Below are 23,291 nucleotides of genomic sequence, written 5' to 3' on the forward strand. Positions count from 1 at the left end.
CCAACTTACACTTGCACCCAGAGTCTGAGGACCATGTTTAGATTTGTGAGAAGAGACCATTTGTGCTGAGGCATTAATAGGCACACTTTAGTAATAAAAATATCAGTAGGAATCCAGACTTTTCAGTTCAGAGGGCTGTGATGTGTAAGATGGTCCTGTCCCAGGGTTTCTAGAGGCTCTCTTGCCTCTAATTTGTCAGAGCGGTCACTGCCCAAACTAAGAAAAATGCTTATGCTGACCAATGAATTTTTCCCTCTAAAATTTTTTTTTCAACTATTAAATATGTCACCAGAATCTTCCCTTCAGTCAAAATATATATGGCGACATTTTGCCTTGTATAATATTGTTTACTTCACTCTTCTTTAAATAGAACGTAAATTGTCCTTTAATCACTAACACACATATGTTCAGGATTTTTTAAATATACATATTCTTGATTTCGGCTCAGGTCATGAGATCGAGCCCCACGTTGGGCTCTGCACTGGGCAGAGCCTGCTTAAGATTCTCTCTCTCCCTCTGCCCCTCCCCCCTCTTGCACACACTCTCTCTAAAATAAGTAAGTAAATCTTTGCAAAAATAAAATAAGCCTTTTACATTTTACTATTTAGCCTCACCCTTGCATTTTTAGGATAAGGAAAAAACGGTGTTATTAACTATCAAGTTGAATGTTCTTCATAAACACACAGTAGTGGCAGCTATGAGGAAGATGGTAGTTATGTTTTTGATAGGAGTCTAAATAGTAAACCAATCAGGAAGACAGTTTGGAAATATGTTTTAAAATGTAAAACAGTTTTATGCCCTTTAACTCTGGATTACTTCTAAGGAAGTAAAACAATGTTTAAAGGTACAAAGGTGTTCTTCACAAGAAATGCAAACAATAGCAAAGGATTACAAACATTGTAAATAAATGTTCACTAATAGTGAAGTAAATTATGATGACATCAATAGTTTTTAACATACTTATGTAGTCACTAAATATATTTACTATATATAGTGACAAAAAAGGTTAGGTGAATTTTACCATGTAGTGACTGGTTTTTTACAGTGGCCATGTGTTTTTATGGAAAAAAAATAGTTCTTTTAATTTGGGGCACAAAAAAAAATATTGACATGTCTTTAGCTGGAGTTAATTTTTCTTTTGCCTTATTTTTACTGCAAAACCAATTCTTTTTGCAGGTGAAGTACATTTTTACCTTAGGAGATATAGCCCAGCTTTGTCCAGCCAGAGTGGAGAAGCGAGCATTCCTTCTGATTCAGTCCATTGTAGCTTCTTCTGTTGATGCGGATCATCGTAAGACACTTGAAATTATCCTCCTCACATGCTGTCTTAAGGCGGGGTTAGACCCTGAGATACTGTAAATAAGCCCTCTTTTCCTTCCTTGTAGCAACATCATCTCAAGGTAGCAGTGAAGCCCCAGTCTTTCAGCCGCTTTCCCAAGTCAGAGGCTGTGTCATGCCTTCCGTGATTAGAGCACACGCCATCATTACCTTGGGTAAGCAAGAATAACATGAAGAAAGTATTGCTTATACCATCTAGTTCCATGGGTAGCTTTTTGTCTCTTATAAGCCAGCCTTAGTTATGTGTTACATATGCTGAGCTCGTATTTACTCTAGCTCTTATGAATTTTGGAGGGAATTCAGATAGGAGCACCCAGCTCAGAGGCATGCTGATAAAGAGAGCTGATAATGAGAGCTCTCGGTTGGCAAATACCCAAGATGATCAGACCCAAGACATTGCCTGTAGGGAGCTTTTGGTTTTTATGTTAATTTATTACAATTATACCTGTTCCTGTTTTTGTGTTTTTTTTTAATACTCATAATGTGGCACCATGAAGTTTGTTTATCAAGAACTATATGCCAGGTACTACACTGATTTCTGGAAATGAAAAAATAAATTTGCAGTTCAGTTCATAAAAGGAGATAGTTTATTTGATACCTACCAGAACTGGTAGATGAGCTAATTAATTAATAAACATATTTCCCCATGGAATCAAATTGTGAGTCTCGAAAAGACTGACCTCTGTGCTATAATTTGAATTTTGTTTTAGTATGATTGTGTATTTTATGCTGGATAAAATTTATGAATATTTTTTGTGATAATGGTTATTTTTCAAAAATCTAAGAACTGTGAATAAGAGCAAAACATTTCTCCGGGCTGCAAAAAAATACAAACGGGCACCTGGGTGGCACAGCCAGTTAAGCTTCTGACTTTGGCCAGGTCGTGATCTCAGGATCCTGGGATTGAGCCCCGTGTGGCTGAGTGGGGAGCCTGCTTGTCCCTCTGCCTGCTTGTGCTCTCTCTCTCAAATAAATAAACAAAATCTTAAAAAAAAAATACAAACAAAACTCAATAACAGCCTTCCTTCTAAGTGTGAATAAGAAATAAAATGAGGTGGTCATTCTTTCCTACTTACGTAGCTCAGATTTCAAATTCATTATTAAACTTTTTGGCTTCAATGGAGTATGTGTATAATCAAAATAAAACGTATCATCTGTTAGATTTTATTGGTCATTTTCCAGATGAGTAGATAATTCTGAAATTCAAATGTTGACTTTAAAAGGAAAGTTTTACTCCAGTGAAGGAACATCTCTTAGTGTATGTCTCATAAAACCCTGGAGGGGTGGGGGGACATTATTTTTTAGTTATTTTGAACTTCCTTATATTTAATAATATGGGTTTGTCTGCCTTTGGTTTTTTGTGATTGTTGACATGCTGTTTTAACTTTGATCGAGTAAAACCCATAGCAAGATATATCTGGAGAAAATGTAGGCATAGGATTAGAATCAAGACACCTTAATCTCTTCTGTGACAGGCAAGCTGTGCTTACAACATGAGGATCTTGCAAAGAAGAGCATCCCGGCCCTTGTGCGAGAGCTGGAAGTGTGTGATGATGTGGCCGTTCGCAACAATGTTGTCATCGTCATGTGTGATCTTTGTATCCGGTACACTGTCATGGTGGATAAGTACATTCCCAATATCTCCGTGTGTCTGAAGGATTCACATCCATTCATCCGAAAGCAAACACTCATCTTGCTTACCAATCTTTTGCAGGTATGTCTGAGAACAGGACGTGTCATTTTTTTCCTTCCGCTATTGCTTCTGGTTTCAGGGAATATTTGAGTAGCGCAAGAAATGCGCTGCTCTGTAGTAGAATCCAAAAATAATCAGCCTTGTCTCTGGTTTAAAATACCACTCTTCTTATGTTCTGCACAGCCTTTCAAACAGATTGTTACTTCCTAATGTTTATTTTGGGTGTTTGTTCAGATATCCTGTCAACCAGTGTGAGGTTTCATTTTGTGAATCAATTCCGTGTAGAGAAGAACACACTCAGTGGACGAGTACTTCTAGTTCCAATTTGTCATTCTCCTTGACTTTGAACTAGTCAGTGTTTCTAGACATAACTTCTTCTTTTGTGAATGAGGATCATGTTTGCCCTGGCTGTCTCAGAGTTGCTTTGAGAGTCCAATGAGACATTTCAGTGTGCAAAAGAACTTACTGAACTCTACACTCTTAGTGAACAGAGCACTCAGTGTTTTTCTTGCCATCGAGAACATATGTTTAGCCTGAAGTGAGGGAGAAATAATATTTGACCTTTAATATGAAGGCATTTAACTAAGTTGTACATCTAGTCTAGTATGTTCTATGTACTTGCTTCTTTATATGGTTAGATACCTGACAAACGCACCATTGGCACTCTCCCTTTTAAGCCACGTGCTTTGAGTCATTTTCCTAATAGAGTAGGTATGATGCTGTTCTACCCAAATATCCCTCCACTTCTCTTTGTGATTAACAAATACACGTGCTTTCAAGACGGTGGGGAAGTGAGTGCTCCAGATGTGCTAATCTGCCGCAGACAGACCGAGGAGCTGACAGGTGTGATGTTAAACAAAAGAAAGTTAGCAGTTGGTTTTATGACTGAACGTATTTGGGGTTTGTATATTAAAATTCATCCTTAAACAAGCTGGTTTCTTTTATACAGGAGGAATTTGTGAAATGGAAGGGCTCTCTGTTCTTTCGATTTGTCAGCACTCTGATAGATTCACACCCAGACATCGCCAGGTAACTCTTTCCTCACATGTCAGACAACTGAATGATTTACCTAATTTCTGGTGTATATTAGTTCTCTTTCTTTAAAATTGGTTTAGAGTTGAGTTATTTAGAATTTAGTGAGCTTTTGGCAGTTGTCAGAGAATTAGATTTTTAAGCTATATAACAAAGCTTTATTTTGCATATAAGTTAAAAAAAAAAATCCCTCATCCAGTTTGACTGTTAAATAATCTCAGCATTGACTACATTTGCTATCATTGTTGACTATCCCTAAAGGAGTAATGAAGAGCAGTATATGAGTTTGTCATGGTAAATTATATGATATTGTAGCCATTAACTGTTGACTTAACTATGTTGATTTCTAGGCCAATAAAATGTCAATTTTGATAGAGTTCATGCTTTCTTGTAAGTGCAGAAATTGTAAGGAAGAAATTCTAGGAATTTTAAAACAATCAGTATGAAATGAGAGTACACAAATTACAAGGCTTCTTGGAGATGGGTGTTTCTTGAGAATTGGAAGGGAAGGGAATTGATTTGCCACTTGTTAATAACTATCATTCTATAATTTTTTTGAGGATTTATTTTCAGGAGGTTGAGGAATGATCTTACAGAATTTGTTAATCTAGATTATGTTGTATGAATAATTCTTTTTAAAGCAGTTCTGCAATTGGAAAATGGAATGTTGAATGCCATGGCGAAAGCTACTACAGTTGGGAAAAGGTCTTTATAGAGTTCATTAGCTATAAATAGCTTATAATAATAGGTCCCTCTGGTTCTAAATATGGTCACCAGTGATTTACTCTGAGTTCCATGGAAGAATTTCTGTTCGGTTTTCTTTGGGTATAATTTTCCAAGGAGGAATATTTTGCATAATAAACTAGTAAAAGGTTAACATTCTAATTAATGCTATCTAGAGTCAGAAATAAAAAACTAAGACTATTACTTTTTGTTTATATAACTGAGAACAGACCAAAATAATGATGTAATGCCCTTTTACCTTTACTCTGCTACCATAAGACTGGCTGTCATCCCTCTCTCCTCTCTACAATGTGTAGCCCAGAAGCAGGCATAATTAGAAGTGTTGGGAGGCTCTCAAGTGATGAGCCGGGAAGGTGAGATTGGTTATTTAACCTACACTTCTGGGTTTACTCCCTTTTCTCAGCTCCTATACATGTATGTGAACAAGAGCATTGGCCAGTATGTATGTAACATACACAGAACCTGTTATAAAGATGATCAGAGGGGCACCTGAGTGGTTCAGTTTGTTAAGCATCTGCCTTTGGCTCAGGTCATGATCTCAGGGTCCTGGGATCGAGCCCCACATTGGGCTCCCTGCTCTCAGCGGGGAGCCTGCTTCTCCCTCTCCCTCTGCTGGCTGCTACCCCTGCTTGCGCTGTCTCTTTCTCTCTGTCAAATAAGTAAATAAAATCTTTAAAAAAAAATTGATCAGAGCATGAATCAGAAAGAAATTAGAAGGATGGATAGGTATTTACACTATATAGTAAGATTATCGGTGCCTCTTGTAATATTTTGATACATCCCTTTTAAACTTTCCATTTTATCTCTATATTCTGTGTTTGTTTAAACCACATGGTTCAAATGTGGGCCCTGATTTTCAGCTTTAATAAGCTAATGATTACCTTTGTTAACTATAATTTAAATTAGTCTGTTCCGCTATTTTTAGGTCGGGCCTATATACTTGCATTAAACACATTAATTTTTCCATACACATCTGCTAATACAAGTCTTCTAAAGATACTGTAGTGGCAGAGCCTGTTGCATTTATTTCTGGCCCAGGTGGAATTCCTGAAGATTCTGGCATGAGCAAATTTGAATGACATTTTTAATTGTCATATGCACCCACTAATGTTCAGGGACTCCAAAATTGTATGATGTATTTTCCCCTTTGCCCACTAGGTGGTGTCCTTGTAGTACAGCAGTCATGGGGGTGATACGTAACAAGTGCGTTTGGGCTCAAGTGGGGAAATGCTGCAGAAGTGTCACAGGGCAGGGCCAGAGAGGTTCAAGGCAAGAGAATGACTAAGATAATGGTCACTGAGTTAGAAAAGAAAGTGAAGACAGAGATCGGTTGGGAGAAGAGGTAATTGAGCATCTAGAGGGGTTATTGAGGTTGTAGAACAAGTGGAATGGGAAGGGGGGTGGTCAGAAAGCTGGAAGGACAGGTGTGTGTGGTCATGAAGTGGATTATCTTATATCAGAAGTGAGTGTTGCGGGTGTAGTGACATGGTCCAGGATGGGGCTGCAGAGTAGCTCACAGAACATACATGGGAGGGTCACTTGAGTTGATGAAATTAAAAAAAATAGAAAGTTAGGGGTTAAATGAGCTCATCAGTATGGACATTGAAGATTCTCTGAGAAATTGTCTTGGTCCGTTTAAGCAGCTATAACAAAATACCGCAGACTGGGGGCGCCTGGGTGGCTCAGTCGGTTAGGCCTCTGCCTTTGGCTTGGTCGAGATCCCAGGGTCCTGGGATCAAGCCCTGCATTGGGCTCCCTACTCACCAGGAAGCCTGCTTCTCCCTCTCCCTCTGCCTGCCACTCACCCTGCTTCTGCTCTCTCTTTCTGTCGAATAAATAAAATCTTAAAAAAAAAAATACCACAGCTGAATAGCTTATAAACAACAGAAATTTCTTTCTCACAGTTTAGAAGCTAGAAGTCTGAAGCCAGGTCACCAGCATGATTGGGTTCTGGCAAAGGTCATCTTCCAGACAGCAAGCTTCTCATTGTGTCTTCACGTGGCAGAAGGGACAAGGAATCTTTCCAGGGCATCTTTTATAAAGACACTAATCTCATACACTAATCCCAAAGGCCCAGTCTCCTAATACCGTCTCCTTAGGGCTAGGTTTCCAACATAGGAATGGGGTTGGTGGGGACACAAACATGCAGACCATAGCAGTGATGTTGGTATTATTTGGACTGGGGAAAACTAGGAAGCAGTTATCAAGTACTGGGGGGGGGGGGGTGCAAAATAGATAGCCAGAGCCTCAGTAGAGGAGGCTATGTATTGTCACGTGGGTCAGGTAGAAGAATCCAGCCCTCCCTTCCCTCTTTCCTATACCTTCTCCAAGCAGCTTTTTCTTCAGAGCACTTGTGGCAACATATTTTGTGTTGTATATGTAATATCTGACTACCTACTAGAATATAAGCGTCCGGGAGGAGCAGAGATTTTGTTTTATTGACTGCAGTATCCCTAGCACCTGAAAGAGAGCTTGAGACTAAGGAGACATCCCAATGAACATTTGGCAAAAGAATGAATGAAAATAATATGGAGGGAAAGTGTGGTCCTCATGCCTTGACTCTGGCATTTGGGAGAAGCAGCAAGTGGCCTTCCCTTTAGAGGGCTGTGGGAAATGGTGTCCCTAGAGGAAAGCCAGCCCTGATTTATGAAGTGTGGAGAGGGTAAACACTTGACTCCTCCTGGAACTGGAGTACAGAGTACGCTCACGTCAGGGGAGGTGAGACCAGGAGAGAAAAAACAGAACAGTGTAGGGATGTGATAGAGGTGATGAGGACAGGGGAACAAGGGGGCCTGGATGTGAGGTGGTAGCCAAGAATCACATGGCTATAGGAAATAACTTTCCTCGATTTTCAGATCGAATTTTGGTATAAATGGGTCTGAGATAGACCAGGTAGGACAGATCGGGAATAGGAGTCCGTGAACAGTGGCCTTTATTGAGCAGATAGATGCTTCAGAATAGCATTCGGCATGGGAAACATGAGAAAAGTCCGATTTTATGTTCCGACTGATACTGAATTTAAAAAGTGAAAGTGAGGGGCGCCTGGGTGGCACAGCGGTTAAGCGTCTGCCTTCGGCTCAGGGCGTGATCCCGGCGTTATGGGATCGAGCCCCACATCAGGCTCCTCCGCTATGAGCCTGCTTCTTCCTCTCCCACTCCCCCTGCTTGTGTTCCCTCTCTCGCTGGCTGTCTCTATCTCTGTCGAATAAATAAATAAAATCTTTAAAAAAAAAAAAAAGTGAAAGTGAAAGTAAGGCTGTTTGAAACCTGGATTTAGATTCTTAGTAAGAGAATAATAACTGTTTTGTATAAGATTATTATGACTCAGATTTAGCCGGTCTTTTTGTTTTCTGTATAATGTAATTAATGCTGTGTAAGATGGCTAGACAGTATCCCTGAATTGGTGGTGTGATTACATATAGTTCCTTTTAATTTTCCTGAGGGATGAGAAGAGGTGGGAAAAGAAGCAGAGTTCTTAGGAAGGTGTCTTTGGCGGTGTAAGTTTTCTGTTTCCTGAAAAGTGCTCTAAAAGGAATGCTCCAGGAAGAATTCCTTGGAATGTTAATTTCTTTTAACTTTTCAGCTGACAAACAAAAAAACCCAAAATTACCTCTGTTCCCCAGTTTATCAGGCTAGAAAGATTGGTGAGTTTAATGCAGTCAAGGCTGAAATGTGCCCTTTTAGTCCCAGTAAATATAACAGCAAGACAGTGCTGAATATTACCCATTGACCGTGGTTTCCGGCTTCTATGATGCAAAGTCCTTTGACTCTGCTTCCAGCCCTGAGCATGTGAATCCTTCGCATAATTCATGTTACTGTTGGATTTATCTGTGCAGTTGGTTAAGCCAGGTATTCACTAGAGGGTAGACTGCAGTATCTTGCCCATCAGTTACCTCTACTGGTATATATTCTTGACCTAAATTCTGAGTGGACATCAAGTCGAAGCTCACAAATTGAAGCTCAGAGCAACCCCTCTTCTTGCAGAGAGTACTGGGTTCTGTCTGATCTCATTTTCACACGAATGACTTCAGATACGAAGAGAAAATGCGGGTAGTTGTAAGAGCTGCCATGCCATGGTAGGTTAACTGTAATAAAGGAAGGTGAAGTCTCGTTTCTAGGGGAATGGTTTTGGTTTACTTAATGGTTTTCTCCACTCTTGGTCACAGATAACTTACCAGAGTAAGCCTTGTTTAGAAAGAACTTCACCTTGTGCTGTGACCTTATTTGCCCTTCAGCCAGGTCTACTAAACAGCAGTTTGTGTAGAACGTACTGACTGCTCCTGGATCAGCAGGGGCTTCTAGCTGGCCTCACGTGAACTTCTCGGGGGATTCCCTTTTCGATACAGAGTTTTGTTGGTTTTGTGTTCAGAATTATGTCAGGCTAGGTGAGTGGTCAGAGTGCCGTTGTTTGCAGTGGAGCTTTTACCTAGGTTTACTTCTATCAAGTTTCTGGAACTGCCTTCTCTGTGTTTTCATTGATGTGTATGCTTCGAATATAAAGTGATTTTAATATTAGCCTCAGGAGGACCATTAAGAGAAGGTGAATCTGGGGCGCCTGGGTGGCTTGGTCATTAAGCGTCTGCCTTCGGCTCAGGGCGTGATCCCAGAGTTATGGGATTGAGCCCCACATCAGGCTCCTCTGCTATGAGCCTGCTTCTTCCTCTCCCACTCCCCCTGCTTGTGTTCCCTCTCTCTCTGGCTGTCTCTATCTCTGTCAAATAAATAAATAAAATCTTTAAAAAAAAAAAAAAGAGAGAAGGTGAATCTCTCATGAGTCCCGTGCCTCCCAAAGCCAAGAATCACTTTGGGTCATCCTCGTTACTGCTCCTCCCTCCTTGAGAGCTGGCCGGCATTCCTGTGTACGTGGAAATTGCATTTAACTCTGAAATGAAATTAAAACATTCTTCTGGACAGTATAAATGGATCAGAGCCGGCCCTGCACCACCCCGTGCTGACCCCTGAGCAAACACCTGTGCCTTGGCCTTCTCTCCCCTACTAGACAAACTGTCTGGGGCCTGCGGTTGGATAACCTGGCTTTTGTCCATGTACTTTTGGCTTCGGAAACCACTAATGTTTTGCCCTTCAGATGGGTAGCCTGGTATGTGCATGTCGGATGCCTCTTCCAGATTTGGGGGCACAGGAGAAAGGAGAGTGCCTGGGGCTTGCTGATGAGTCCAAAGCTCAGTGAGAGTGCTTCACTCTGTGTACTGACCCGAACTGTGAGGCTCTTGTAATTAATCCCAATTCTTGAAAAAGTCCCAATTACAAAAATTGGTTTTTATTCATTCTTGTGGGCAGCAAACCTCAAGTTGAGTGGGGGAAGCCAAGTGTTCATTTTCAGGTGGTGGTTTGTCGTTGCATCAGCCATGAGGACCACAGAATTCTGCTTGAAGAGCAGTTTGGGGTCAGTTGGTTGTTTTCCCGCATTTGAAGTGTAGCTGAATAATAACACCTTGTTAGAATTTTGAAAGGAATCCTGGTATAAAAAGCCTTTATGCTGACCTTGGATTCATAAAGGATGCTGTTGAGCAAGGACAGACAAAAGAAGCTAAATTTGTATCTTGCTTTTGGTCTGGACAAAGCTGTGTATTAGGATAGATTTCGTATTCCTTTCCCTTATTCACAGTTTCCCCCAGCACCTCCGCATTCTCCGTGTAATTTTAGAGGCTGTCTGCAAACAGCAAACGGGTCTCTTTCTCCTCTCTCGCCTTCTTTGCAGTTTTGGGGAGTTTTGCCTGGCTCACCTGTTACTGAAGAGGAACCCTGTCATGTTCTTTCAGCACTTCATTGAGTGTATCTTCCACTTCAATAACTACGAGAAGCATGAGAAGTATAACAAGTTCCCCCAGTCAGAGAGGTCAGCGGAGCTCTCGGGAAGGGTCGGGCAAGCAGTGGGAGGTGGGTGGCTGCTCTGTACACGTGGTGAGGCACAGACCCCGGGCCCCACGCTCCTTGCAGTGGGACTGCCTTCCTGGGCGGGGTGATGCTAGACAATTCACCCTGCAACAGCGTCCTGAGGGAAGTGCCGCCGGGAAGCACGGTCCTCTCATCTGTGCACTTACACCTTGGGTAGACAGCTTTTAGGATGCTGCAAACTGCTGTTGAAATTAACATCCGTACCCTTGCCCACGTGATGTGGTAAAATTGTCCTGTTTCACCATAGAGAGAAGCGGCTGTTTTCACTGAAGGGAAAGACAAACAAGCAGAAGCGAATGAAAATCTACAAATTTCTTCTGGAGCACTTCACAGATGAACAACGATTCAATATCACTTCCAAAATCTGCCTTAGTATTTTGGGTAGGCCTGGTGTGTTTGGGATAAAATGTATATTTAAAAATGAAATGCCCTGTGGCTAATGGTTCAGCAGATCTATAACAAGTGAGACCTCGATGCTATGGGAAGACCCCATTTTTTTCCTTCTTTGACATCAGCTGGGCCCATGCAGACCCCCACTTGAAGCCAAGATGGGCCCTCCTAGCTCTGTGGGATACCCTTCCCCCCCTGGGGCTGGACTGTTTCTCAGAAGCTGATCTTTTGTGCTCTCTCTCAGCATCCTTTGCCGATGGCATCCTTCCCCTAGACATGGAAGCCAGTGAATTGCTCTCAGATACATTTGAGGTCCTCAGCTCAAAGGAGATCAAGCTTTTGGCTATGAGAGCTAAAGCAGATAAGGACCTTCTTATGGAAGAAGATGACACGGCGTTGGCCAGTGCAGTCATGCAGGAAGCTCAGAAGAGGCTCATCTCGCAAGTGAGTGTGTCGTTCCATAAACAGGCCTGGTTACACCCCTGTGCTCCTCCGTCCACTCCCTGAGTACTGGCGGTCTACCTCAGATGAGGATTTTATTCTCACCCATGGCCTTAACACTCACCGCAGTGATGACGACTCTGCCTCTGTCTTTCCAGCTCCACCTTCCCTCGTGGCCTGACCCACCCCAAGTTGTCTGCTTGGCATCTCAGACTTCCTCTGCCAAAACTGAGTTACTCCTCTCCTTCCTCCTCTTTGTCTTCTCTCCTGGTCTCTATTGTAGAGAAGCAAACCGTTATCTACCAACTTGTCCACAAGGGAACCCAGTACTACCCCAGTCTGGAGTCTGGCATGCCAGGCTCATGGTTTCTTTGGCCAGAGTGTGAATATTGGAATCAGACTGATTCAGAGTGGTGCTTAATTGCCATAATCCTCACCAGGTTCCGGTTCTTACACTAGCCTCGATCACTAGGTTGATTTTCCCACCTGAGTCTCAAAAGCTTTGGACCCTAAAGAAATAGACTTTGACGCCATCCAATGTGTCTCCAGATGCTGTCCATTTTACCTCACAAACCCATCTCCCTTACCCATTCTGCACTTATTTAAGCTGGTGCCGTTCCCGGTGGTTTCCTCACTCAGCACCCTTCGTGTCTCTAGTTTCTTTCTGGTCCAGGCTGTGTACCACCTTGCTGCCACGGCAGTCTTTCTTAAGGACAAATTTGATCATTTTATTCTCCTGCTTAAAAGAGACTAGAAGCAGATTGGCTGCAGAGCTCAGCAGGGAACTTTCAGGGTGATGGATTACGGGTGATGATGCAGACTGTGGTATTGGTTACCCTATACTGTCATATTTATTGTCTATACTGACGCATATTGTCAGATGTGTCAAATTGTTCACTTAGCATGGGTAAATTTTACTGCATATAAGTTATACCTCACTAATGCTACCTTTAGTCTAGTTTGGTGGCTTTCTGTCATCTTCTAAATAAAATCCTTATTCTTCGCCCAGGCACACAGAGGTCTTGGGTGTCCGTACTGCCCCACGCCTCCCGTCTCCATGCTCCCCTCCCTGACCTCTCCATTCCAGGTCACTGTTGATTCCTCGAGTGGGAGGTGTGCGCTCCTGCTGTTGTGCCTTTGCACATGGTCTGTCTGTCTGCCCGCAGGGCCTCTCCCACCCTGTCCTCCTTTCCTGCTGCCAAATTCCTACATCTTTTCAAAAGATGCACCTGCCTCCCTAGGCATTCCTCTTCTGTAAGTTCTTCAGCATCCTGCCACTTGTCACACCATGCCACACATCATAGCACACGGTGTGGTCTAGACGTAGCTTGGAGGCAAGAATTCTTGGCTTCATTTTTACATCCCCAGAGGTTAGCTTTGTGTCTGGCACAGAGAAGGCATTTGATAGTATTTATTGAGTTGAATGCATTTAAGTCACATTTTAAGCCTATCCCTATACTTACCACCTGCTCAGTCTCATATTTATTAAAGTGTTTATTTCTCTACTGATTGACCTTCTATTTCAGGAACTCTGATAAGACTTTTTAGAAATGGTGATTTACAAGCGAGGAACCTAGTGACTTTAAGAAGAAAAAGAATACTTTCCAAATTCAGAAGGATAAATCTTACTACATATGTGGGCTACCATAATGATGATTTTTAATTCTAAGAGATTTATTAGAAAATATCTGTGGTTAGTGATCATTCATGGTTAAGAATATGAAGGCTTGGTCAAATCAGGTGTTATATGAATACATAAACCTTTTCTAAATGTGTGCAAAGTTACACAAGAAGAGAGAAATACAACACTGACTCTTTCATGCTTAGACATTCTCAACCATGTTTCATTTCACAGCAGGAATACAAAATGGCCCTTTTGGGTAGTCAGAAATGAACTCATTTTCATTCCAGAGGGAGCATGCCGAGGGGAGGAATTGACTGGATCCGAGATGGGTTTGTGTGGAGGTTTAGTGTTTGTTGTCAAGTTATTCAGCCTATTTCTAATTCCTGTTTCTTGTTTAGAAAATAAGAATAGCACTCATCCCCAACCTACTTCACAAAGCCTTCTGAGTGTTTTGAGATAATGCTTATAAAGTCTCCAGGACAAAGGTGCTGGGTCCTAGACAGTTCCCAGCATCATAATAAAAGATAAACAGGAAGCCCCCGTAGTACCGTAGATCGGCCGTGCAGAAGGAGCTAGGTCAGGGAGAAGCCTTTGTCTCAGAACTTTATCTGTATAAAACATGCCTTTGTTTCTGTTACTACAGGTTCAGAAGAAGAATTTCATAGAAAATATTATTCCAATTATCATCTCCCTGAAGACCGTGCTAGAGAAAAATAAGATCCCAGCTTTGCGGGAACTCATGACCTATCTCAGGGTAAAAGATGACCTTGTGCTTTGTGGTCAGTGTCTCCCGCCTCTAGCTCAATACTCAGGATCTGTCACAGTTACGATGGTGCAGTTGGTCGGTGAACACAGGAACTCAAAATGCTACAAAAACCAGCTTTACACTTTTTTAGAATTCGACCAGCCAGACAGGCCTTTCAACAGAGAGAGAGTTTGACCGTAGGTTCCACAGAAGCTGCTTCTTGCCTTTTTCGTGCTGTTGAGTTTATGAAGGGCTGACTATCTGTGCGGAACACGTGTGTCCTTGATGCCAGTTTCGAGATGCCGTTTGGAAGGCTTTCTCAACTGGGGTCAAATACAAAGGCATCATCTTAGCTCCTTCTGGTGAGGGATAAAGTGACATTGGGCATCATGTTCAGTCTGGGGATGTTTTCCTTTAACACTGCCTCCACATCAGGAAATAACAGTGGGTCTTGGGGCGCACTGATGGGGGTTGAGCCGCCGTCACTGGTGGGATCCGAGGCCATGAAAAGTCGTGGTCTGAGCACCCAGAATATGTTCACATGCCATGCAGACATAAATGAGGCCCTGGCCTTTCTGGCAAAATTTTTCAATCCGAAATAAACGGAATGTTTTTATTCCTTTCTCTGTTTACACTACGCTATTTTCTTCATCAAAAAATGCTAAAAATTGTTTTCAGTAAGGGCTACAACCAAATTGCATTTAATGTAGATTCTTCAAATACCTCTTTAAACTAAAGGAAGTTAAGGTAGGAAAGATAGGCTCATTGTGTGGGAAAAAAGGAGAACTTCCAGTTATTCTTATGCTTTTATTGCCCTGACTGTTTTAAAGCTCTGAGAGGAAAAAAAGAGTTTAGGTCCTTAATGAACTACTTAAAGGCCTCTGAACAGTAAGTCTGTCCCCGGTTTCTGAGCACACGCCCGGAGGAGGGCCACACAGCTGCCTTGAGCAGCACCGTGCTCCTTCACTGTCGGCTTTCCGTGAAAGCCGTGCAGCCGTCCTCTCCCCCGGCCTGGGTAGCCCTGTCTTCACGGTGGCTGGCAGCGTTCATAGACTTCCTTCCCTTTGTCGGGACTTCTCTCACAGGTGGGGCTATGATAAATCTCCCTTTAATACTGTTAGGTGAAATGGTTTCTTCCTCTTAGCAAAGAGGCCTGGTCCCCGGCATCCCCTTGTAAGACCTGAGAATGTTCTTAGCCTCATGTGATAAAAGCTTTTCTGTCTTATCTTCAGAGGAAGACACAGGATGGGAGTAGAACCATAGTTGCAGTCCTCTGAGAAAGCTAGTGTAGACAGATGAGCAACTTTTAGACTGCACAGCTTCCTGTCACTTGCTCCAGAGGCCCTGTCAGAGCCAGGACAGTGCCATGTACCACCTGCCCATCTAACATCTGACTTGAATTCCTAAGGGGCCTGCCTCAGTGACACTACAAGAGTCTTTAAACTGGTGGTGACCCAGAGCCAAGCCCGACCACCGAGCTCCAGCACTATCCCCAACCGTGCCTTCCGGAATGGAAAGGGCGTAGCTTATCAGTGGCAGTTCTGTGCCCTGGTATAAGGCCTGCTTGAGGCTCAGATTGTGTGGTTCCATGACCTTTCTTCCTCATCAGGAACCTGGGAAACTGCCTGTTGAATGGCGGATAGACAGGACGCTCCCTAAGATCAGAACTGATAGTTATTCTCTCACATCATGCTTACTAGCTTCTGTGGTCAATACAAGTGCAGTTGGCATTTCCCAGGAGAATACCATCATGTTACTTAACTTGTTGGTTTATGTACTAGAAATAGTCTGCTCTCAGCAAAACACGTCTTACTGTTCCTGTTAATATTTATCAGGTTGTGTTGCAGAGCTTATGTATTTATTCAAGAAAACACTAAAAGATGCCTCTGGGTCTGTTTTAGGAGGTGATGCAGGATTACCGCGATGAAATCAAGGATTTCTTTGCATTAGACAAGCAGCTGGCATCAGAACTCGAGTACGACATCAAGAAGTACAACGAGCAGCTAGCCCAGGAGCAGGAGCTGGCAAGACAAGCAGATGTGAGTGGGGTGGCTTACAGGGCCAGGGGGACACAGACAGCACAAGTAGCGTGTGACCCTCCTCTCCAGTCTGCCCTCGGCTGCGAGCTTTCCCAGTGCTTCTCGAAACCCACACAGGAGCCGAGGTTGGTTGGGGCGAGACCTTTCGGGTTGCTGGTCGTGGACCGCTGTGTGTTCCTTTGCCATGTGTGCCACACGGATCACTCGATCAGGGAGGCTTCCCTTCCCTCACGGCAGGCCACATGAACTTGTCTGGAAAGTCATCATAGTAATACTTGGGGGCCGTGTGTGAATGCCCAGAAAGCAAGCTGGTCGTCGGGTTATTTAATCTGTGGTTCTAGTGATCAGAGCTAACTGGAGCCCCCTCGGTGTCTCAGTTTGTGGTCCTGCTCCCTAAGTGCCCCTGTTTCGGACAGAATGTCACTTGTAGTAAGCTGCTGTTCACTTCCAGACGCAGTGTGCTCACTTCTCTGAGAAATCCACACAGATCTGCTGTATTAAAAATTGATGAAGGCAAACTAACTCAGTCCTTTTTCTCTTTAATGCCATAACATCTGCCGTAACTTTCTAAAGGGAAAGTTCTACTTGCCCAGGGCTGACATGTTTTTTATTTTTTATTTATTTATTTATTTTTATTTTTTTAAGATTTGATTTATTTATTTGACAGAGAGACAGACAGCCAGCAAGAGAGGGAACACAAGCAGGGGGAGTGGGAGAGGAAGAAGCAGGCTCATAGTGGAGGAGCCTGACGTGGGGCTCGATCCCATAACGCCGGGATCACGCCCTGAGCTGAAGGCAGGTGCTTAACGACTGCGCCACCCAGGCACCCCTGACATGTTTTTTAAAATAAATTACTTCGGGACTTGCTCAGGGCATGTAAAGGTTCCATTAAAAAAAAAAGTGTCAGTAGGTAAATAGTCTTTATTTCTCTTCCCTGACAGGTTGCTCCGAGTTTAGAAGTAATGCCAGCTCTTGCTGGCCAGGAAGGTGCCACTGTGCCCGCCGCTGCGAGCCAGCCCTCAACACCCAGAGCGGTTGCTGGCCAAGCACCGCCTCTGTCTCCTTCCCTTGAGACTGGGCTGTTGAAGAGGTTCATGCCTAAAGGCAGGTATGGAGCCGGTGCGTCAGGAACGGGGCTGACTGCCTCTCACCACGTTCTCCGGGGCGTCCGTGCCTTCCCCCTGGGCGTTTTCGCAGTGGCCTCTTCCAGGCTCCTCCCTCAGATTTGCAGGGAGTGTGGATGAGGGCGCACCTGAGAGGCAGAGGGCGGTTACTGCAGCGTTTTCGCCCCCTTCCTCTCTGCACGTCTGTGGCATGTTTTCCTCCGCAGGCCCATGTCCCTAAGCACCATCGCAATCCTGAATTCTGTCAAGAAAGCTGTGGAGTCCAACAACAGGCACCGGAGGCGGAGCACAGGAGGGTTGCCGCTCGCGTTGAGCTCTCAGAGCCTGGACAGAATGTGCCATCGTGGTAAGTCCCAAGTCCCGGGCAGCTCCAGGGGCCGATGGCAGAGCTGGGTTTGGTACCTCGGACACAGTGAGGATACAGACGAAGACACATCCTTTTTTAAATGATTTCTGTTTTCTGATATTCAAAACAAACAACTTTGGGGATTTGGGATTCTGGGTAAGAAGAGATTTGGAAAAGAGAGTGAAGTGGAAAACTCACCCATTAGCAGCAAAGTGTTCATTCTTCCCGTCTTTCCACTCCTCACACACACGTGTTAGGCCTTATTTATAAAGTTGTGATCTTAGTGTGCATTTCTGGTTTGTAATCTACTTCCCTGCACATACTGACAATAATAGTGAACATTTGCCCATGAGCTGTTCTTTCCTAACTTTTCTCCCCGTGGCTTTGTAGCATTCTATCTTGTGGAAGTACTGAAACCTATTTACTATTACACTCTTCTCAGAAATATAGGTGTTTTTCAATTTTTTGAAGTAATGTCACAGTGAAGTATATAATCTTTAGGATTGATTCCCAGCACTCAGAGCCCATGAATATTTTTAAAGCCTTTGGTGGTGTCAGATTGCCCTCTGTAATTCACTGCAGTTGTATGTCGGCAGGAGCCAGTGGCACACCGGTGTCTATTTTCCTCCGTAGAAACATTGGTCTTACAGTTCCCCATCTTCTTTGCCAGGCTTTCTAGATCAAAACTGGCTATGGTAATTTCCTTCTCTTTGAGTCCTAGTGAAAATGGACGTGGTTTCTCATGTTTATCATTTTTTGGTGTCTTTCTGAATTACTTCATTGTAAGAACACGTTATTTGGGATATTAACTTTATCATAGATCTTGCAAATTGTGTTGGGTTTTTTTGGACAGCTAAAACTTTCCTGTTTCATCCTAGCAACATCCTACAGCCTGGAGCAGGAGTCCAGTGGAGCTGTGGACCGCGTAACTAAGCGAGCGATCAGTACTCCCGAGAGTAAGTACTCCTCTGACGAGCCGGCTTCTGCTGAGTCTCTCCTCAGTCACTGTGTGTCTGTGGGAGCTGCAATAAGACTCCTCCTGTTGAAGGAGGTCTTTTACTAGATGAAGGTGCTCCTGGTGGTCAGCAGCATTGTGGTGCCTTGTCACATGGTGTCTCGTGATACTTATAACGCAACAGCCCGAGCACTAGCCGAATGTCAGTCAGGCGCTCTTCTGAGTGTGTTCACATGCATGAGCTCAGTTAAACTCGCAGCCACCCGTGAGCTTCCCTGTTGGACAGACAGGGAGGCTGAGGCACAGTGTCCCCGGGCAGTGGCGTGCTTGCCATTCTAGCTGGAGCCAGCCCTTGAGTGCCCCTGCTGCCTCGGGCAGCCCTGCTTTGTTGCTGACTCAAGTCGATGCCGGCAGGCACCGTGTACATCATCGAGGCCAGCTCCGGGAGCCAGCTGAGCCTTCGGGTTCAGTGGCCTGTTGGGGACCCACCACCAGCTGTGCCAAGAGCCTCTGTCTTCTCACTCCCATTCTGTTCTTTCCTGTTATTTCAAAGTCGAGGTGAGTTAGAAGTGTAGAGGATTTTTCTTATTACCTTGTGTTATAGCTTCTTACTGTCCACGGCATGTGTGGGTGTGCCTCCCACCTCTTCGCTCTCCACCTCCCCCTTCCTCTGCCCGCCAGCCCCGCGCCAGGTTCTCAGGTCCCGCATATACCCCCTCTTGCCACACGTGGGGCGTTCGTGCGCCACGTCCTCATCTAGAACTTCCCATTCCCCGGTGGCCGCTGCTTCACCCTCCAGCAGCAGCCCTCCCTGACCCTTCGGACGAGATGAGGTGCCCCCTCCTAGCACTCTGACCTCCTCGGCAGTACTTGCTACCTCCACAAACAGCAGACCCTTGAACTGCGCTGGTTTGAACTGCGCGGGTCCACTTAGTGCAGACTGTTTACAGTGCAGCACCAAAAATTGTCTTAAAAGCATTTGTGATGGTCTTAGCAGCATTTTCTGTTCTCCAACTTACTTTATTATAAGGGTACAGTGTGCGATGCACATAACATACAAAATATGCGTTAGTCGGCTGTTGATATTGCTGGTAAGGCTTCCTTCTGGTCAACAGCAGGCTGTCGGTAGTTGACTTTGGGGAGAGTTAAAAGTCACATACAGATTTTCGACTATTGCAGGGGTTGGCAGCTCCAACCCCCACGTTGTTCAGGATCAGCTGTACCGCTTTGTCTGTCCTTGCAACTAGTTTCTGAGCTGTTTCACTCTTCACTGTACCCACCAGGCCTGCCACAGTGCCTGGGACACGGGAGGAGCGAAGCAGATGTTAGTGGGTTAAGTGATGGCACGAATGGCAGAGCTGGGGCCTGAGCTCAGGTCTCCTGATTGCAGTTCCCGTGTCCTTCTACAGCCTTTGCTCTCACATGCTGCTCGTGGGTGTGACTGCAAGACGAGAACACATTAGGGTGTTCTTCTCTTTGGTAGTGGTGCAGCCCGGGAGCAAGCCGTTCATTTGGTTGTACGTTCAGTCAGTACAAATTTATTGAGCACTTAGTGTGTTCTGGCTAGTTGCTGGGCAGTTCTTTGACCTGTGATGCTGTGATCTGTTAGAGTATTTACTGGGTTATAGAGAATTTCCATCAAGTCCTCCTTTTAAGGGAGAGTACCTGATGAACAGAGCTCCTACCCCACATCTCCTCAGATGACAACTGACTTGTAACTGCTTTTGTCATTAAAAGCAGTAATTTGGGGTTCCTGTATATTGAACAGGTGTCATGTTATATATGTGAAAAATTCAGCCTCTTTGAAACAGACAGATTTTCTGTATGTTCTTTGTTCCTGGTTCGGAGGAACCGAGTGCTTCTATTTTGGCATTAGGAACCATATGCTGCAGAAACAGGGCGAATGCGTCTCATTTTAGTTTTGCTCATCCCCAGGAGTCCGATTCCAGTCTTTGGTTGGTTTCCTAGCAGCCCGAGTTCTTCAGCAGCGAAGCCTGGCGTGCTGCATTAATACTGCTTGAATTTGCACGTCCGGAGCTGTCTTTGCACTGGAAATAAGACCCTCAGGTGTCCCCAGGTCAACGGAGTACTTTTCTCTCTCTAGGCTCTTGAATGTAAAATTTGTGGCCATCTTTCCTTATTCTGAACCAGGAAGGAATGCTTGAAGAAGGTCTCCTATTAGCTCTCCTTCCTGGGAGAATTATCAGATCACGTAAAAACACTGAGTCCTGTTTTGTGGTTTGTAAATACACATTCTGTTGACAACTCGGGTGGGGTGACTGTCAGGAAGCGGTCTCAGCTCTACGAAGGCAGGAGGAAAAAGCTAGCCAGCTCCACTGTGCCGGCACACCGGTGGTATTCAGCATGAGCAAAGTGGCTTTGCTAAATGGAAAGGAGTCCTTTTCAGAGCTAGGTCTTAACTGAAAATCCGTGCGGGGTTCAGCAAGTCCCTCTTACTGCTGTCACTCAGGCAGCAGAGATGCTCCTGCCTTTGGTTCTAAGCGCTTACAAAGTGCACAGGGGATCTGAGAGCCACCGCATAGCTGCCTTTGCCAAGGTTGGAGACCCAGTACCTACCTGGATGTGCTCAGGCTTCCAAACTGGAGAAGGAAATGTGTACGTAGGGAAGAGCAGTTTGAACTGCAGCTGAGTGGCAGCACGATGAAAATACTGGTCTCTTACCAGTTAAATAGCTTCAGTCGTTCACAGGCACATAGCACTGCAGATGTTCTGTGGACTTTAAAACAGACTAGGAGGATCTCATCGGTACTCCTAAGAAGGCTACAGCGTGGGGGAGAAAGTTGACGTCACACGTGTTCTTGGGAGGCATGCGGGCTCTGACAGAACGGTCAGCTGCCAGCTGTTGAGCCTTGTTCTGTTCCTGACAAGTGGGCTGACAGCGCATGCAGAAAGGTACAGGACACAAAGGAGGGACCAAGTCCCTGGGAGAGGCATCGCCACCCAGGTCTCAAAGGACTGGCATGGTAGTCAGACGAGGGAGGCACTCCAGGCGGCAGAACTGCATGCCCAGACTAGGAAGAGAACAGTGACGATCGGACATGGTGGCCTGCAGCGTGTGAATGCACCTCGCGGGTTCCTAAAGGCAGCTGGGGACCGGCTTGCACAGAGGTGGTTCTGTCCAACTCGGACAGAGGCTGGATTTCAGGCCTTCCTCTAGAACACGGAGCCGGCAGGACACTTAAGCAGATCAGCCGCCTCACCACTTCTTTAAACTTAACTCTAGGGACGCAGGGAATAACAGCTAATGGATTACAGTAGTTAACACCTTTATTCAGCACATACCTTTACCAAGTCCTGTGGTGAGGACTTAACAGAAATAATCTCATTTAATCCCTATAACTCCCCTGAGGCGGGTACATCTGGATCCCATTTTGGAGATAAAGAAACGAGGTTTTTCGAGTAGTTCACACAGCTAAGACCCCGAGCCAGAATTCAAGTCTGATTCAAGTCTGTTCCTACACTCTGCTCCCTGCCTCCTAGGGGCGGACTGAAAAGAAGAGGCGGCCCTGGGTGGAGACCACTGCTAAGTCAGGGTGAGAGGAGCGGATATCAAGTGAGGAGGAGAGGAGGCAATGGCAGGAGACAGGAGGAAGGCGAATGTAACTGGTTAGTGATTAGGTACGGAGAAGGAGCCTCTCACGCCTGACAGTCCCGGCTCGGACAGTCCACTGACAGGATTGAGATTCAGAAGGAAATGAGGTGGCCAGGTGTCTTCAGGGAGTGCAGTGAGGGACAGTAGGAAATGCAGGACTCAGGAGAGAGGCCGGAGCTGGATAGAGTTGGGGGTCAGTGGTGTGCCGGCAGTAAGTAGAGACATGGGGAGGGTGAGAAGCCAGAGGCAGTGAGCAGTGGGTATGCAGGGGCCACAAAGCTGTCTGAGGGAGTGGTCAGAGGAGGAGGGAGCCAGGAGACCACGGATGGGATGAGTGTCCAGGAGGACAGAGTCTCCACTGAGTCCCACAGAAAGGTCAAATGGAGGCCTGACAGCACGCCTGGATTTGGATTTGACAGTGCTTAGGGATTGATACGAGTGACTGAGTGAAACTGTAGGGGAAGCTCCAGGACTGACCTTGCTCAGGGGACTTTACGTAGCTCTGTCTCCTCGGGCTTTTTGTTAATGGTGTTGTTTTCCCCATGTTTACCCAGAGACCATCAATGATGTCACATTTGGGGCAGAAGTCAGCTACATAGGCACACCACGGACACCTTCTTCAGTCAAAGGCAAGTTCCTTTCCTGTCAGATGCATTAGCTCCTTTTGAGTTCTGGGAAATCTGAATTTGTTTGTCTGACTCCCTTTCAGAAAAAACTGAAGCCCAGTGTCCAGGAAATGACATTTTATGTTTATCGCTTCCTGATAAACCGTAAGTTTACCAAGAGTTCCTTTTGAGGTAAATGTTTTTGTCAGGGTTTTATCTTTAGTTCGAGAATGATTGTCTGTTTCCTTTCCCTAGGCCTCCACAGCCTCAGCAATGGAATGTGAAGTCCCCAGCCAGAAATAAAGATAACCCAGCCCCTACCAGGAGGTCACTCCGAAAGACCCCCCTGAAAACAGCCAACTGAAACAATCGTTCGGGAGTGTCCAGGAGGCAAGAGCTCTATGGACGTGTCTCCTGCCTGTGGGAAGGCAGAGTCCACCTCCGTCACCACCAGGGAGAGGGAGGCTTTTACTGTGTGATGCCGAGATTTTTCTTGTGACTTCAGCACTCTAACTGTTCACCTGTGTGGCTGGCCAACCTTTTACATTTCTCTTTAAGCAATATGTGGTTTAAAAAAAAAAAAAAAAAAAGTAAAATAATAGAGAAATGCCTTAGCTATTTAATATTCTAACTTTACTCCATTTGAAAGTATCAAGTTCATTCTGATAAAGCATACTCTGGTCTTT

The 23,291-nt window shown here is 44.8% G+C and overlaps 1 protein-coding gene across 1 annotated transcript in view; it reads left to right on the forward strand.

Moving 5' to 3' along the window:
• NCAPD3 (non-SMC condensin II complex subunit D3) overlaps positions 1 to 23,212 on the forward strand; it is a 57,437-nt gene extending 34,225 nt beyond the window's left edge. The window contains exons 21-35 of the mRNA XM_045790739.2: positions 1,177 to 1,291; positions 1,386 to 1,493; positions 2,814 to 3,052; positions 3,981 to 4,060; positions 10,527 to 10,664; positions 10,971 to 11,104; positions 11,358 to 11,557; positions 13,822 to 13,932; positions 15,825 to 15,962; positions 16,904 to 17,070; positions 17,293 to 17,432; positions 18,311 to 18,388; positions 22,555 to 22,629; positions 22,710 to 22,770; positions 22,861 to 23,212. Coding sequence (XP_045646695.2) covers positions 1,177 to 1,291; positions 1,386 to 1,493; positions 2,814 to 3,052; positions 3,981 to 4,060; positions 10,527 to 10,664; positions 10,971 to 11,104; positions 11,358 to 11,557; positions 13,822 to 13,932; positions 15,825 to 15,962; positions 16,904 to 17,070; positions 17,293 to 17,432; positions 18,311 to 18,388; positions 22,555 to 22,629; positions 22,710 to 22,770; positions 22,861 to 22,969 — 1,893 coding nt within the window. The 3' untranslated portion in view covers positions 22,970 to 23,212. The remainder of the gene's footprint in view (positions 1 to 1,176; positions 1,292 to 1,385; positions 1,494 to 2,813; positions 3,053 to 3,980; positions 4,061 to 10,526; positions 10,665 to 10,970; positions 11,105 to 11,357; positions 11,558 to 13,821; positions 13,933 to 15,824; positions 15,963 to 16,903; positions 17,071 to 17,292; positions 17,433 to 18,310; positions 18,389 to 22,554; positions 22,630 to 22,709; positions 22,771 to 22,860) is intronic.
• Positions 23,213 to 23,291: the final 79 nt, after the last annotated feature.

This window comes from Ursus americanus, chromosome 16, assembly GCF_024610735.1.
Source record: "Ursus americanus isolate L20-20 chromosome 16, mUrsAme1.1.p, whole genome shotgun sequence".
Lineage (NCBI taxonomy): Eukaryota > Metazoa > Chordata > Mammalia > Carnivora > Ursidae > Ursus > Ursus americanus.